Below are 16,877 nucleotides of genomic sequence, written 5' to 3' on the forward strand. Positions count from 1 at the left end.
TTCACACAGTAAAATCCAGTTGCAAAGTGCATTGAAAGTGGATTGAAAGTGCATTATTCAGCCCTGACCTGGAAAGCCCAGGCAAGCCCCGTCTCATCAGATCTCGGAAGCTAAGCAGGGCTGTCCCTGGCAAGTACTTGGAAGGGAGACCTACAAGGAATACCAGGGCTTGGGAGACAGAGGCAGGCAATCAAGCCACCTCTCTGAAAATGTCCAGGCCCCAGGAGGGGTTGCCAGAAGTCACACAGACACGGGGGGGGGACTTTAAAAAGAGAGAAGAAAGTGCATTATTCAGTATGTGTGAAAGTGCTCTGTCTTTTCTAGATATAGATTCAGTTTTTCTTTTCTTTTTTCTTTTCTTTTTTCTTTTCTTTTTTCTTTTCTTTTTTCTTTTCTTTTTTCTTTCTTTCTTTCTTTCTTTCTTTCTTTTTTTGCATGATGCCATGTAATGAGGTAGAAAGGAGTTACATAGCTTTTAAGTGGCATTTCGGAATAGTGAAACACTTTTTACATTTTCAAAGCACTCCAGACATTCTAATGGGAAAAGAAAATTGGTAACATTGATTCAGTTCCACAATTTCTCACCTGAGACTCCATCAAGAATACATCAGTAAAACTTGCTTTCCTCTTAAGGGTAAATATTCCAAACCCTGGTGTGGTACGATTTCATATTTTTGAACTGATAATTTTCTTTGAAGAACAAGCCCATAATTTTATGTAGAATATACAGGATAATTATTGTGTGAAAAGCTTTGGTGATAATAACAATAGAACATGTATCCTTGGGGGATGTAAAAAAACCAGCTTGTAAATTATGCAAGTCCCTTTAACTTTACCATCTGGACTACTTCAGTCCATCCCAGAAGGGAGTTAATAAAACCCCTAGTACTGAAGATGAAGAAGGCAAAGAGAATGTACAGAACATTTTAAAAATAATATATAATATTTACTAGAAAGTTTTGTATGCTGATTAATATTTACTGGATCATGAGTCATGAAAAACAGAGCATTTTAGTCAAAGTTAGGAAGTTGAGTAATATTCTAGAAGTCACCCACCTTCTAATCTATATGAAAAGCTTCCAAGAATTTCTGTGTGTAGTTGACATTGAAGGGGTCTGTGTGTGCATGGCCCTTAGTTCACTGTTAGAACACGTGCTTTGCATACATACGGTCCTAGGTTCAACCAGCATCTCCAGTTAAAGGATCTTAAATAGCAAAGCTGAAAAAGACTTAGCACTCACAGCCAAGTAGAAAGTGTCAAGCTAGATGGACCAGTGAACTAGCTCAGTATAAATAAAAGGTCACCAATAATTAGCATGAAAGCAAAGATTCAGTTGTATTTCGGAAACAAGATGAGCATTCATTAGCCACTCAATGGAATTCAGAGCAATGTGGAAGCAAGTTTGCTGATGTTCCTTATGGCCCCTAGCTCAAGAGAGATCAAGAAGAATACACAGATTAATTGGACTAGTGATGTAGCTATGACGCCTTTTACCCGTGGAGGTAAAACAGATGCTATGCAACTCACATCACATAAATTGTCACATAGATAAAGAAAAACTTCAATGTGGTTGTGAGGAGGAGGAATATACATCTTTCTCCTTGCAATTAGAATACAAATAAGGCTTGGAAAGTTATTAATTTTGTGGCTGCAAATGGGAGGGTTGGTAGCCTTGGAGACAACACTTCTCTCTATTTACTGAACTGCCAATAGCAGTGGAAGTATGAATCCACATTGCTTGCCATTGTGTCTTCAACACTCTTCTTGTGAAACCAGTTCTATGGTTGTGTGAATCAATGTGTGTGGCCAATTAATCTTTGTTCCTTCTGTAAAGACTACCAACAGGACTGTGCATTAGTGCCAACTGTGATGGGGTGAAGGGTTGTGAACTGGGTACCCGGCTGTCAGGAACTAGATCTTGATTATGCATGAGCTCATTCTGTGTAAGGTTGCCAAACAGGCAGTATGTGATAATGATCCATATGTATGGAATGGTTTGTGGTGTCTTTTATATCAGTTTGGGATTGCATTGGATACTGTTAATAATTACAGACCTTTAAATGGCACAGTAGGTCTGTTTGTAGCTTGTCATTATGGGTACAGAGCAGCCCAAGTTAATTTCCCTTTTTACATTTCACAAAAGACAGGCAGATTTGGGGAAGAGCAACTAAGACCAGGTGTTACAGTGGTAGACAAGCCTAACCATTACACAGGAAACAAGAAAATAGCCTAGTCCTTGGAATACATTTGGGGATTCTTGGGGAAAACTAAAAGACACAAGAAATCTTATTTTGGTTTCACTTCCATCCCAAATGCCCAACAAGTAGTAGATCAACAAAGTATGATCCAGTGTTGCAAACTGGCAACAGTGAAACCACAGTTTTCCAGATTAAAGTCTTAAAACATGTTTCCTGCACTAATATCGATTTAGATGGTTGTTCGCTGTGCCATCTAAATGTGCAGGTGTATTTAGAAGGCAAGTGTCAGAGAAGTAGCTTACACATTTATCATAAGTTTAAAATCAACTTATAAGGATATATTGCAATATAGGCCATCTATACTTTTAAAACGACCGAATCTTCTATTGAAAAGAAATTGTGGCAGATTCTGGGGAGTGCAAGATGTAATTTTTAAAAACATAAATTAATTAAATTTTTAATCACAGACCTCAAAACAAAGCAATAACTATTGAAAAACACAACAAAAGTTGAAGTATGTGTTTAATTTTTAAGTGTTTATCTTTAAGTGGGCAGTTCTGTTCTTCCCATACTTGGGCTCAGTCAGGGGATATCCTGTTTTATGAACCAACCTGTGCTTTATTATGTTATCCAGGTCTCCTAAAATCTGGCTTTTTTTGTTAGGTTATCAAAGCCATCGAAGAAGGGTATCGGCTGCCGCCCCCAATGGACTGCCCCATCGCTCTCCATCAACTGATGCTGGACTGCTGGCAGAAGGAACGCAGTGACAGGCCTAAATTTGGACAGATTGTCAACATGCTAGACAAACTCATCCGCAACCCCAACAGCTTGAAGAGGACAGGCTCAGAGAGCTCCAGGTCAGCTGTGCTTCCTTAATGGTGATGGATGAGGAAATAGATAAGTGGTGACAGGCAGCTGTAACTCACCCAAACTTCAGTGCTGAAACGGAAGACTGTTTCATAGGCCTGGCTAGATTATTCAAGCTACCCCCCCTTTTTTTTTAATTCCTCCTGGGGGAAAGACTGCAGAATACTTTTTTCCATTGGAGTTAGACTATCATTCCATTGAGCACAAGAACCTTGTTGGATTATGAACACAATATTTAAATAAGCATACTGAATGTTTTTATAACATGGTCATTTTAATAACATTTATAGACAGTTCTGCAAATGTTGAAGATACTTTTTAAAAATCTGGAATAGAGGGAAATCAAGAGTTATGTGTATTTAAAAAAAGATTTATCCTCCTCTTAACATTACACTTACTTAGCATTTTTAAGGTCATATGGAAATCCTATGTTGCTTTAATTCAAAACAATTAAAGAGAGCATTTTTAGAAATAAAGAAACTATATATATATCCAATATATATATAATCCCCCTAAGGGGAGTTTTTTTATTTATTTTTTCAACACTACAAACTATAACTGAAAAAAGAGAAAGGGGAACTACATCTAAGGAAAAAGAAAAGATACCCACTAATGACTAAAAACCCAAGAATAAGAGATCATTACAACTGCTTATATCAATGTTAATCTAACATGCTGATAATACATTGAAAATGGTCAGTTATGCTAAGTCGTATAACTTTTTCATCATTATATCTGTTTAATGAAACCCCCAGAGCATCCCACAATGTTTATAATATTTTCAGGCACAATTCAGAGTCCTTCAGCCTTTATTTTTTTTATCTTTTCTGATCCTCAATTTATATGAAGTTTTGGGGGCAGCCGCCCCGTTTTTGGTGGGAGAGTCCTCATCAGAAGACACCGAGTCCAATTCACCATCAGATATGCTTTCTTCTTCTTCCTTCCTGTCCTCAGCTGGTTCCCCCAGCTGTGCTCTTAAAAACTCCCATGCTTTAAGAACAGAGTCAATCTTTTCTTTTTTATCGTGGAGTTTGAAAATGATGGCTTCTGGAATTAACCATCTATATCTGATACTATTTGTTTGTAGAAAAAGGATTAATTCTTTGTATTTCTTTCTCTTCTGTCTTATATCAAATGGAATGTCTCTTAAAATCCTGATATTTTGGTCCCCGATTTTCAAGGGTGTTCCCGTAGTTACTTTCAAGATAGTGTCTCTCATGTGTCTCTTAGAGAATCTTACTATTATTTCCCCTGGCAGATTATTCTTCTTAATATATGAGGAATAGGACCTGTAGAGCACATCCATCTCATTGTGAAGATATTCCGCTTTCCAATCTGTCATTGGGGCTATTGCTTCACTCAGCAGTTGCTTTTTCCATATGTAACTGTAAAAGTTGTGTTTCTCCCATTGCCTGTTTCATTTCCAGCTTTTGCACCTTTTTCTTAATTTGTTTAGTATCAGCGTCCATTTCCTTCACCTTCTCAGCCATTTGCTCCATTGCTTTTAAGGATTTAGTCAATTGTAGCTGCTGTGAGGCCAAGCTCTGACTTATTGTTGACAATTGTTGCTTGATATTAGTCATCTCGTCCAGCAGAGGGCGGGAGGAATCTGCCAGCATTTTGGAAAGCTCAGTGGTCTCTTCTGTTCGAGGACTGCCCACTAGTTTCACTTTCACAAGTTTGTCTTTATCTGGTTTCTTCCCCGTCATCTTTTTGGATTGTTTACTTTCTTTAAAAGTTGCCAAAGTCTCTGAAATTCGCCCTTACGCTTAGCTGCACTCTGGTAAGTCTCCTAAAACAGATTAAAATGCTTGCTCTTCCGCTCCCCCCCCTTTATTCTGTATTTTGTTTGTGCGCTTAGGAGTGGCCCCTCTCCCACTCGCTTTTTACCACTTCGTAAGGGGTTTCTTTTTAACTTCTCATGCTCGATTCCACCCGACTCACTGTTCGTTGTCAGCCATCCGGCCTCGCTCGGCAGTTGTTTATTTTGCTCGATTTCCCACGCTTGTCCCAGTCAGCGGCAGTAAGTCCATGCGGACACTCAGCAGCAGGACCATTGGGGCGGAGGAGCGCCTCAATTCTCCGGCATCGCACCGGAGAAGAGATCGCCCCTCAAAAGCCCCCTGGCTAGGAGCCTTTCACTAAGGCTCTGGGGGGGTTGCAACCCATTGCACCCCCTCCTTACACGCTGGTGTGCAGATTGCATCCCCAGAGGTCTGGGAGATGCGTCTGCCTGTGCGTCACCATAAACTGGAAGTCGAAATAAAGAAACAAATTGAAAGGGGGAGCCAGTTTGGTGTAGTGGTTAAGTGTGCGGACTCTAATCTGGGAGAACCAGGTTTGATTCCCCACTCCTCCACTTGCACCTGCTGATGTGACCTTGGGTCAGTCACAAGCTCTGGCACAGCTGTTCCTGAAAGAGCAGTTTTCGTCAGAGTTCTCTCAGCCCCACCCACCTCACAGGGTGTCTGTTATGGGGAGGGGAAGGGAAAGGAGTTTGTAAGCCGCACTGAGACTCCAAGTGAAGGGCGGGGTATAAATCCAATCACTTCTTCTTCTTCTTCTTCTTCTTCTTCTTCAACTTTCAGTGGGCATTTTTCAAAGCACTCACTGCCTGCTCACCATTAGGGGCTGGGTTCAGTTCAAACCACTTACTTAAGACAATACTAGGAACATAAAAGCTTACCTGATAAGACATCAGTAAAAATATTTTTTTAAAAAAAATCAACCAACCAATGGCACCTCCAATGTATTATTCATTACCCCCTTGAAGAAAGCGAAGTAAACCAAAATTGTGATATAGTAAAATGTAATACTTTTTCCTCAACCTTTACAACAAGGAAGCCTCTCCTGGAACCTGGCTGAGCAGCTTATGTTGGCTGAGAACCTATACCCTGAGTGTTACTCAACACCGTTCTGTAAACAGGTGTAGCTGAGATCCAAACTACAGGAACTGTGTGATTAGCAGTGCAGTCTGAAGAAGACTTATTCCCTTCTAAGTCCATTGGTGTCAATGGACTTAGAAGACTGTAACTCTGTTTAGGATTGCACTGTGGATCTCCTGGGGGCCTCAAAATTTGCTGAGTGGAGGATACACGCCAATGGGTATCCTCTTGAGAAGACAGGCTCCATGCAGATCATTCGGTCAAGTACAAATGTTAAAATGCAAGGATCTCACTGAGTCAGGACAACTGAACTCAGAGGAGCAGGAATAAAAGAACAGTTTTTCAAGCATTGACAGCTCATTCATGAGAATGAGGTGTCACAGCTGACCAGAGGCAAGGTTTCAAGGGGAAAAAACATTCTAAAAATTACACACATTTCTAGGTGAAAGAATAATCTTTCTATATTTCTTAAATCAGCCTCCTTGAACAAATTCTGCAGTTAAAAGTAGCCAAACTTTATGAGATTCAACTGCTGACAGCCCGAACTCATGAAGAAAGCTGTTTTTCACGTATAAATAAGTATGTCCCTCTGTTACCATTGCTTACCATTTACTTTACCAAATATAGGCTATTAGGGCTCTGAGGCAGCTACTACCCTGTTTCTTCCTGATTGTTCTAAACTGCCTCTGATGCTTGGCAAGTGCTTCCCCCTCTCTGTGTTAAATTATTTAAGAGGGATGGATGCATAATACTGACTGTTTAATCTCCTCAAGTTGTGTTTGATTCCAGTTTGCTGGTATAGATTGGCAACATCATTTAATTATTCCTAGAGTACAGGATCTGTTATTCAGAATTCTTTAAAATATCACAAGTGCCTTTTTTGTGAGCATGAAAGGCAAAAGATGGCTCTCTGTACAGCAAAGTCTATACAATAAATGCCCTTTTGTTTTTAGTATCCTTATTACCCTTTTGATGCTTACTAAATATAGCAGCTATAGAAAAAAGGGTGGGGTAGATGTTAAGAACTAGCAGGGCTGGCCCGAGGTGATTCTGCGCCCTAGGCGGGGCGCAGATACCAACCTCCCGGTGGGGCCTGGAGACCTCCCTTTTGCTGCCTCCCCCCCCTCCGCCGCCACCATGTGCATCCTCGGTGATCCAGCCCGCTGGGGCATCTGCGTGGCCGGGACCGAGATGGGGATGTGCCAGGGCGGCCACCGAAGGCAGCAGGTCAGTGCCATGGTGGGTGGGCTGTGGTGGGGGCCCTTCCTTCTTTCCTCCCTCCCTTCCCTTGCCCCCCTCGGCAGAGCGGCCACCCTCGCTTGGACCCCGGACCCCTCTGCTGCTTTTTCCCCAGAAGGAGAGTGGGAGGCGCCTGTGTGGGCCTCAGGGCTGTGGCGGTGTTTGGGCGCGGGTCCCCTGGCCCGGGGCCTGGGTGGCAGGGTTCAAGGGGGGGAGGCTGCACGCAAGCCACTGTGCCCCCGCCTGCCTTACCTTGTATGTTTTCAGTGGCCGCAGTTCAGCATGCGGCAGTGCCAGGGAGTCGAAGGTGGTGGCACAGGGGGCGCGCTTGGCAGCATTGGCCATGCCAGGGAGGAGCTTCTGAACATGCCTAGTGCCCTGATCCCCCAGCAGGGCAAGGGGGCGCTAGGAACCGGCGAGTCCTCCCATCAGAGGCGGAGCAGACGCAGGCAGGCGAGGGAGGGGGCTGCACACAGCACCTGAGCGAGGAGCGGTAGAAGCAGGAGGATCTGCAGGCAGGCGGCGGCGGGACTGGCGGGCGAGCCCAGCGCCCTCCAGGTTGGAAGATGCGTGGCCTTCTCCAGGGAGCCAGGGAAGGGCTGCCATCGCGGCGGCTGGCCCTGCATCTCTTCCCACACCCTAAAGGCCGGCCCGCGCTCTAGGCAAATGCCTAGTTCGCCTAGCGGGCGACCCGACCCTGAGAACTAGTAAGTAACATTCACTCAGGATGAAATAAATCCTGGACAATAACCTGTAGGAAGTCAGTAATACGCCCAGTCTTTGATGCTATATATTTCAAATAAATGAAGACAGTAGTCTTTTTTCTTTAATGTATTGATAGATTGTTTCACAGTGGGCTATGAAAACCAGCAGTAATATGCAAAAGGAGTAAAATAATCAAGACAGTGCCAGTATATGCACTGATCATGTTATTTTTTAAAAAATAATTATCTTGGAAGATGTCTGAAAGGGAAACTGAAGCAAGCATTCCACAAAGCAAAGATCAAAGCCACCATTATTCTGTGCCAGCCCTGGCACATACATCGGTCAGGAATTGATTGATTAAAGAGTGGATTAACTCCCTGCTGTCCCTGCTTTGCATGCAGGCACTTAGCTTGCTTGCAAACTTGGCTAGTATAACATGCCTTTCTGAAGACTCTCCTAGACTCTGAGATTCTAAACTAAGAATTTGCATAAGTCCACCCATAAATTGCTACATATTAAAATTTGAGCTTCTAATATAGACAGGAGCTATATTAAGGGATCCTGCCAAGGTGGACTACCTCCCTTGTCCAAAATGCTCCTGATATAAAAAAGATTGTCTTTGTGGCATATTTTAGAAGCAAAATGGGGGAGCAATATTGCTGATTTCAGACACTTCAGGCAGAAGTTGAATAGCATCTCCAGAAAGATCTTAAGTACGTGTTGTCCTGCATAGAAAATCACCATCTTTGAGATCCTTTCCACTTGTGTACATTGATCTCACATTCGAAAACATGGACAAGAGACACTAAATATGAGTTAATTTAATGGGTTAAAGTTTCATTTATGACCAATCAACATACCAAACCAACATACCAATAAACATTTATTTCAGTGTGGGTTACCATTAATGGGCAGCTCAACTAGCTGCCAGAATTTCTGGGCACCATCACCTGGCTCCCGACTCAGCTGGCATTGCTTCTTGGCTTTGTTTATCCTGCAAGCAGACTGCATTGAGAAGAGCCAAGCTTCATCTTCTCCCCTCACATGCCATAAAGTAACTAAGGCTTTAGCTGATGCTGCTTAGGACCAAGGGAGTCCCCTCCACCTGGCCACAGTGGTTAGCTGTCTTGGGAAAACTGTTCATCTTTAGGTGCCTCAAGCTACTTACAAGTTATCATTACCTACATGCTAATAACTCACACTATTCCAGTCAGCCTAGTTAGGAGCTAACCAGTCTAAGACCAGGTCTATTTATTGTAAACCATCACTGCCAATAATGCAGATCAGATGATGATGAAGAAGAGATTGGATTTATACCCCACCCTTCACTCGGTGTCTCAAAGCGGCTTACAAGTTCCTTTCCCTCCCCCTCCCTACAACAGACACCCTGTGAGGTAGGTGGGACTGAGTGAGCACTTTCCAGAACTGCTCTTTCAGGAGCAGCTCTGACAGAACTATGGTGTGCCCAAGGTCATCCAGCAGCTGCAAGTAGTGGAGTGGAGAATCAAACCCAGTTCTCCCAGATTAGAGTCCACGCACTTGACCACTACACCAAACTGGCTCTCCAGTCTGAAGGAGACCACAAAAATTCCTGCTCAGCTCCTAAAGACTATCAGCAAATCCTGCAGTATTCTAGTTCAGATGGCTGGGTGAGACAGCATGTGAAGAAAGCCTGCATGCTGGAGCTGGGAGTGGTACAAATAGTCCTTGATTGAGTGGACTACCCAAAACCTCTGGCTCGGCCCTGTACCTTTGAAGCCTTGCATTCAGTTTCCTTCTGAGGCCTGGACAACCACACCCCAACTTTTCTTCATTTGAATGACATTGCTTCATTACTGGAGAAATACACATTTGTGGCAACTACCACTTCTAGGTTGTCTGCACCTTTCCTTTTGAAGTCCTGGGTGACACATTAAGTTCTCTAGATTAATGCATCTTTGAGAATAGCATCACCTGCTCAGGATAAACACTATAGTAATAGTACAGTTTGGTGTAGTGGTTAAGTGCCCGGACTCTAATCTGGGAGAACTGGGTTTGATTCCCCCCTCCTCCACTTGCACCTGCTGGATGACCTTGGGCAAGCCATAGTTCTGGCACAGCTGTTCTTGAAAAAGAGCAGTTTGTTTCAGAGCTCACTCAGCTCCACCTACCTCACTAGGTGTCTGTTGTGGGGAGGGGAAGGGAAAGGAGTTTGTAAGCCGCTCTGAGACTCCCTTGGGTAGTGAAGGGCGGGGTATAAATCCAATCTCTTCTTCTTCTTCTTCTTCTTCTTCTTCTTCTTCTTCTTCTTCTTCTTCTTCTTCTTCTTCTTCTTCTTCTTCTTCTGTCGGGTTACAGACATATTAGGTTATCACAGATAGGCTACATAAGACTGAAGGGACTTTCTCAACTGAACTGAAATCATGGCCGAGTTCAGACTGGCAATTTGAAGCGCTAGGGAATCATGGCAAAGACCCAGAACAGACCGGGAATGGCTTGTTCACGGTATTCCCGTTCACACTGCAGTGAATGAGGCAGGAGGATACCGTGGGGGAAGCATGAGGGAGCATTTGCATTGTCGGCCCGTCCTTGGCGGGCTGTTAGCGGCTGTTTTTGCACTCCACTGCATGCGCCTATGCACATGAGCGCCTGCCGCAGAAATAGCCAGTGCCTATTATCAACGGCTGAGGGTTGTTCCCACCTTAGCAGTGCTTGCGTTCACACGTCGGGGAACCGGAATCAACCCGCTCTACACACGGTTTGCTACCACTTTCACCTGGTACTTTTTAAACTCGGGAGGGAAGCGGCACAAGACGGCTTGAGTACAGCTGGGGGACGCCTGACAGATGTGCCTGTGTGAATCTGCCCCTTTAATCCACTACTGAAACGCTCCTGAAACGTTTGATTGCCGGGCCAAACTGCCAGTCTGAACTCAACCCATGTTCCTGCATGCTCTTTGGAGAAGACAGATTGAGTAACAATAAGATTTCACTTCAGTGTTTCCACAAGAAAAGTTGTTGTGCAAAGTGTTTTTTTTTAATTGAGATGTTAAGCTTTAAATCAGTGTAAGGTAGGTTTTCAGAGGCAAAAAATATACCTCTAACTCTCACTGTAGTGATTTCAAGTATCTGTACTGAGTACAAATGATAGTGTATTTTAAATTGTTGGATATTTTGCATGCTGGTTCGATTGCGTGCTGGTTTTTGAGGCAAACCTCTTTCTCAACTCTTCCTCTCTCTCTCTTTCCCCTCTAGGCCTAATACAGCTTTGCTAGATCCAAGTTCTCCTGAATTCTCAGCCGTAGTTTCTGTTGGTGATTGGCTCCAGGCTATTAAGATGGAGCGATACAAGGATAACTTCACAGCTGCCAGCTACACTACCCTAGAGGCTGTGGTGCATATGAACCAGGAGTAAGTACTCAGCGGTATAACAAAAAAACTGGTAAATCTGGATTTAATCGGCTTCTTTTGCTTTGTGCTGCATATCATTACATTCATTATAGCATTGGAATGCCTTGAGTCTTGAACATATATAACTTGCCTTCTACAGTACCTTCAGACATTAACATTTATATACATCCACCTTGCTTTGCATTCTTTTTATTTTTTGTGCTTTTAAAAATGTGTTTGCTGGATTTGCCTCTCACATCAAGTACTCACCCTTTGGCATCTTTTTTGCTTCATGCAGTGACCTGGCAAGAATTGGAATTACTGCCATTGCACACCAGAATAAGATTCTGAGCAGCGTCCAGGCGATGAGGACCCAAATGCAACAAATGCACGGCAGAATGGTTCCTGTTTGAACCAGTACTGAACAAACTCAAACTCTTGAAATTAGTTTACCTCATTCATGCACTTTAATTGAAGAACTGCACTTTTTTTTACTTCTCCTCCTCGCCGTTTGAAATAATAATAATTAAAAAAGATTCGCAGCATTGATTGATATATAAAGATTGCTGAGAACATTGCGGGGAGGGGCCTGCAGAAATGACAACCAGTCATTTGAAAACAGACCTGGAACAAATTGTTTCTTGGAATATACTTCTATGTGGATCGACATTATATAATATACATGTATCTGTATAACAACACATACAGGTTCTGATGCTGTGTTTGCTGCCAGATGCTGTGTGTGTGAACGAAGGAAAGTACTATTGTTCCCTCGACAGCCATTGGGATTACAATCATTGTGATTGGTTTGTGAAATAAACCACAGTTGGTCATCTTTTAGTGGAATGAAGAATCTTCTATACCAGAAAATGTTGGCATATTCTGGCCATCAGTGATACTTTGCAGAACCTTCAAAGGCAGACATCCTTTGGCTGATTGATGCCTGTCACACAAAGATTTACCCACCTACAAGATGAGGCAGTGAGCAACCTTTATGAATAACCGGATTTGGGGAGGTTGTGATATTGGCTCTTATGATGCCATGTGGATTCTTATCTCTGTCTTCATTTTTGAAAACATCAGCCAGCCATTCTTGACTATGGATCTTCCAGACATGCATCATTTTGCCCTCATAAGAGACATTTTCTTGTGCACCACTGAAAAGGTCAGTGGAAATATGGCTTCCCATTATGTCTTTGTTTCCCTATTAGTAATAAAGCAGAATGTATTTATGATGTGTACTTGTAAAATAATAATGCTTTTCTTTTGAATCTAATAAGGGTCTGTACCGTATGCAGAGGTTTGGTTTGTCTGCAGAATAGGTCTCGATAGAGTCTGCATATGTTGGTTCAAATTGTGTACTCTATGTACTTCCTTTTGTGGTATCTAAATCATATGGCTTCTACCTATGTACATTGTATTCTACACACAGCCTCTATGCAAAGAAACTATCCCACAAGTAAGTGTCAGGTTAAACAAGGGTGGGAGACAGGACCAGTTTTCCGCTACAAAGAGAAAATAAATTGCAGATAATCTGTGTATTGCAGATAACTGTCAACCTAAATCTGTACTAAGTTGTTAGAATGAAATCTCAACAGTACTTACATGCTCTTATATTTTAGGAAGTTTCTCAGTGCTTCCATTGGCTATACATCAACCCAACAGGCACTGCATTAGAATAGGTTTTGTGCTACATTTATGGATAAGTAACATAACAAATACATTGATAGGTGATAACTGGATGGTAGACAATTATATATAATCAGTCCAGTTTTCTTTAGCTCAGCTGTGCACAGCCAACCAACCAATTCATTGCTATCTTGCCAGTTACAGAACATGTGCAATGAAATCGATCATACTTCCGCTAGTACTGAGATAATCCAGGCTCCAATTTAAACTTTGAACCATCTATTCCGAGCACATGGAGGAAGATGTGGTGAATGAACAAGTTCACAATATTTTGTTTCTGTTTCTTGGCACCAGTACAAGTTAGGATGTGCTCCAGCAATATTTCCAACACCCTGTTGTTTATCACATTCCCCCCTCCCTGCTGCTCATAGGCATGGTTCTCATTCATTTTCAACTAACATTTTTCTCCAAAGAATCATAACGAAAAGGCAATATTTCATTTACACTTGTGCCCCTTTTTACTCTGCGCTGGCAATCAAAAATAATGGTATGCTGCCCATGTTTACTCAGAAGTACCCACGGGGCTTACTGCCTAGTAAGTACGTACAGGATTGCAGCTTCACATGCCTGTTCTGTAAGCAGAGGAGCATACAGAGAAATAATGGAAATTAGGGCCACTGATGATCTGGTGCAGAGAATATGAGTGTCATGAAGTGAGGCCACTTCTTAGAAACTGCAACTGGATTTTTGACTTTGAGTTGGCGTCACCAGCTATTAGGTCTTCAGCTTTGATACTGCCAACCCCCTCCCCCATTTCTGTCTACTCCTGACAGCAGCTGTGGCAGAAAGAAAGAAGATGACACTTGAGTTGGATTTTGTAAGAAAGCACATTTGTTTGGAAGCCCGGAGCTCCAAATGAATTGAACAAGTCAAACTTGCCATATTCCCAGTGCCACTCTCATCATTTTTGTCACTTGTAACAACAACTTACAGATTTTTAACCACAAGCCTCTCCTCTGAACTTGATTCTGAAAGCAAGTTGTTGAGAACATAGGATGCTAAATTTGGATCCTGTCAAACCATGACAGCTTAGCAAAACCTTTTTGTAGAATTACCCATAAAAGCTTTTTTCTTTGGAAGAATATGGGTGTTGTTTTTTTTTTAAAGGTGACTTAAGCAGTCACATTTTTAACACCAATTTTCTGGGAAATGTTAGGCTTTGATATTCATTGAAAACAGTGGCATTATTACTTTGCCAGCAAACACCTTTGTTTCCTAAATGCCAAGAAACTTGGGGTATTTCCACCTGCTCTCAAACACCTGTGGGAAATCTTGCTATTCTTTAGCAAAGATGCCCTTTCTGGATTATGGTTGTGCTTGCTGAAATAGGACACAGTTGTCCCATGTATACCAGACGTTACCCAGTGATGTCCAAGTGTTGTGTATCCTTCTACTGCAGAAGGTCAACCTATTTTCGCCATCATTAACTGGATATATCCATCTCTGTCCAGAGGCACAACAGCCCTTTCATATTTATCCTGTTCCCCCCCCCCCCGGAGTGCTTAGTGGGAGAGCTATGCAGTGGAAGAACATCCGCTGTGCATGCTGAAAATTCAATCAGTGTTTTCCCCAGATAAGCAACCTCAAGTGGGAAATGTGGGAAAGACCTCTTTCTGTTTGGAGAGCTGCCAGACAGAGTAGACAGTTCTGAACTAGACAGACCAATGGTCTACTTCAGTACAAGTAGCTTCATCAGTTGACAAGGCTACCCTGACAGCTGCCCTAACAAAATGCAAGAGCTATGAATGCAGCCGTTTCAACACTGTGCTTACGGATTTCTGTATCAGAGCAGTGCTGTGCAGGTATCCTTAACCCCTAGAAAATCAACACAGGAACCCTGTTTTCCAAAGAAAGAATCATGACCTTAAACTGATGTATTTTTATTTAAAGTTAAATAATTAGTATGATTGCTAAATTTGTAAGCAGATGAAGTTTCCTGTCCCTAAAATGAAAGGTATCATCTAACCTGGATTAATCCTTACAATAAATAATGTAGAGAGTAGTGTCATAGCCACACTGGAGCTCTTGGTTGGTGAAACTAAAATGTGTGCTGAACCTGTTCATTGCACTGGGTTTTCAAAGTAACAGGGCTTCTTACTGTTGACCTTGAGTGGCCAGTATGAAGAAACAGCAATTGTCTGATGTGCTATTTTTTTTCCTCCAGTAGGGAAAATGGATCCTGCTTCCTTGAATACAACACTTCTTGGTGCTCATGTTAACCTTGGAGGACAAAAGACCAGAGGCAACGCTTTCCAGAATTCCCTTGCCCCAGTTTCCTCAGCACTGACTGTAGACAAGACAGACTGAGGATAAGCTTCCTGAAGAGCATATCTCCAGTTTTCTTCTTCTTTTGGATTTATTTTATCAGCAACAAGAACAAAAGATGATGTGGCCCCAGCACATTTTTTCTCTGCTACCACTTGAGGAATATATATCAAAGCTCTGCAGACTTCTCTTTCCTCGCTTGGTTTATTTTTAAAAAAATTGGGCGTCTTCTTTTTTTGCAAATCACTGCTGCATTTGTACGAATGCAAATGGTGGCATAGCTCGACAAGTCATGATCATGGACATTTGGGTTAGGTGCCATAGCACAGAACTCCATTTATAAAAGTATATGACAGTCAAGTGATACTTTACAGATAGCGTGCCATTGTGGTAATATTTTTTAATAGAATGGAAAATAACTTATTATCTCTTCCAGGATGTGTGAGAGTATGTTTGGCCTTGGTGTGCATGTAAGTGTGTGCGCGCGCATGCACATGTGTGTGCTTGTGTGTTGCCTGTTGCACAGGATCACCTGTGAACATTCTGATGGCATCTCAAGATAGTTCAGCAGGTTGTCACTGAGCTGTTGAGTTACCAGGCCAGTAGGTGAGCTATGCAACAGATGGGAGAAGACACACACATACTCCTGAATGTTACGATTCTGTATCTATTCATGTATTATATAGCTGCCACACTAACCTTAACAAATAGTGCTTCAGCCTAGAGCAGGGGCACTTTCACTTTAGTTGTGGAGTGATCCATAGTGAGTTCCATAATGGTGATCAAGAATTCCATTGATAACCATTAGTCTCATTGAGGCCTGTTCATTACTGAAGCAGCAGTATCTTAAGGGAAAGTAGGTAGAGATGAAGTCTTCATCCATCAGCGAGTTGTTTTGAACTGAACCATTAAATATCCCCCCCCCTTCTGAAAGAAACAGGCTTTGAAAGACTTTTTGAATGCAAACAGAAATATGCAATCCTTATCCATTCACAGTAGTCATTTCTTCAGTGTGCCACCTGTGAGGACTTTGGGCCTCATCAATGACTGTTGAGAAGACTATTTTATTTTGTTCCCCAGTTAAAGAGTACAGAAGACTTTGAAGGTCAGAAAGAGGTGTGCAACGACGGTCATGTTCCTAGCATAGGTAAACAGCTACAGAAGACTGCACTAAAAATTATAGCAGTAATGACCTACTGGTCCTACCTAGGAAAGTTTACAGCATCTGGAGAGTTCACTGTTAGTTTTATGTGTATTGTTCTTGAAGGTGATCTGCATCCTGGAGTCTAGGGAATGGACTGCCATTCCACATTTTGAGCTCAACTGTTGATGGGCTCAACCTGCTTTCTGGTTTCAGAAGACTCTTCTCTGCTGAGATACCATACAGCACAGCAGGCTGAAACAGGACAGTCAAACCAACATGCCTTATGGGGGGGGAAATCAAGGAAAAGAATGTGACTAAATTGCATTAAAATGTTCAGCACTGAAGGAGGCCCTAAAGCAGTGTTTCAGAATTGCATATTGCTCTTGCCTCTACCCCCTTTCCCATTTTTAAGATTATAGTCATTGATCTGATGAACATGAAGTCTAAGCTCAATATTCCCAGGCCTGTTTTGTTGTGCTGATGGCAGGACACAGCAGTGTTGAGAACCAGAGGGAA

General features: G+C 42.4%; 1 protein-coding gene across 1 annotated transcript in view; it reads left to right on the forward strand.

The window, feature by feature from the left end:
• The window catches only part of EPHA4 (EPH receptor A4), a 199,234-nt gene extending 183,640 nt beyond the window's left edge, over positions 1–15,594 (forward strand). The window contains exons 15-18 of the mRNA XM_015417638.1: positions 2,863–3,056; positions 11,129–11,284; positions 11,562–12,428; positions 15,117–15,594. Of these exons, the coding sequence (XP_015273124.1) occupies positions 2,863–3,056; positions 11,129–11,284; positions 11,562–11,676 (465 nt within the window). The 3' untranslated portion in view covers positions 11,677–12,428; positions 15,117–15,594. The remainder of the gene's footprint in view (positions 1–2,862; positions 3,057–11,128; positions 11,285–11,561; positions 12,429–15,116) is intronic.
• Positions 15,595–16,877: the final 1,283 nt, after the last annotated feature.

Source organism: Gekko japonicus, unplaced genomic scaffold (genome assembly GCF_001447785.1).
Source record: "Gekko japonicus isolate JY-2015 unplaced genomic scaffold, Gekko_japonicus_V1.1 scaffold38, whole genome shotgun sequence".
NCBI classification, from domain to species: Eukaryota; Metazoa; Chordata; class Lepidosauria; order Squamata; family Gekkonidae; genus Gekko; species Gekko japonicus.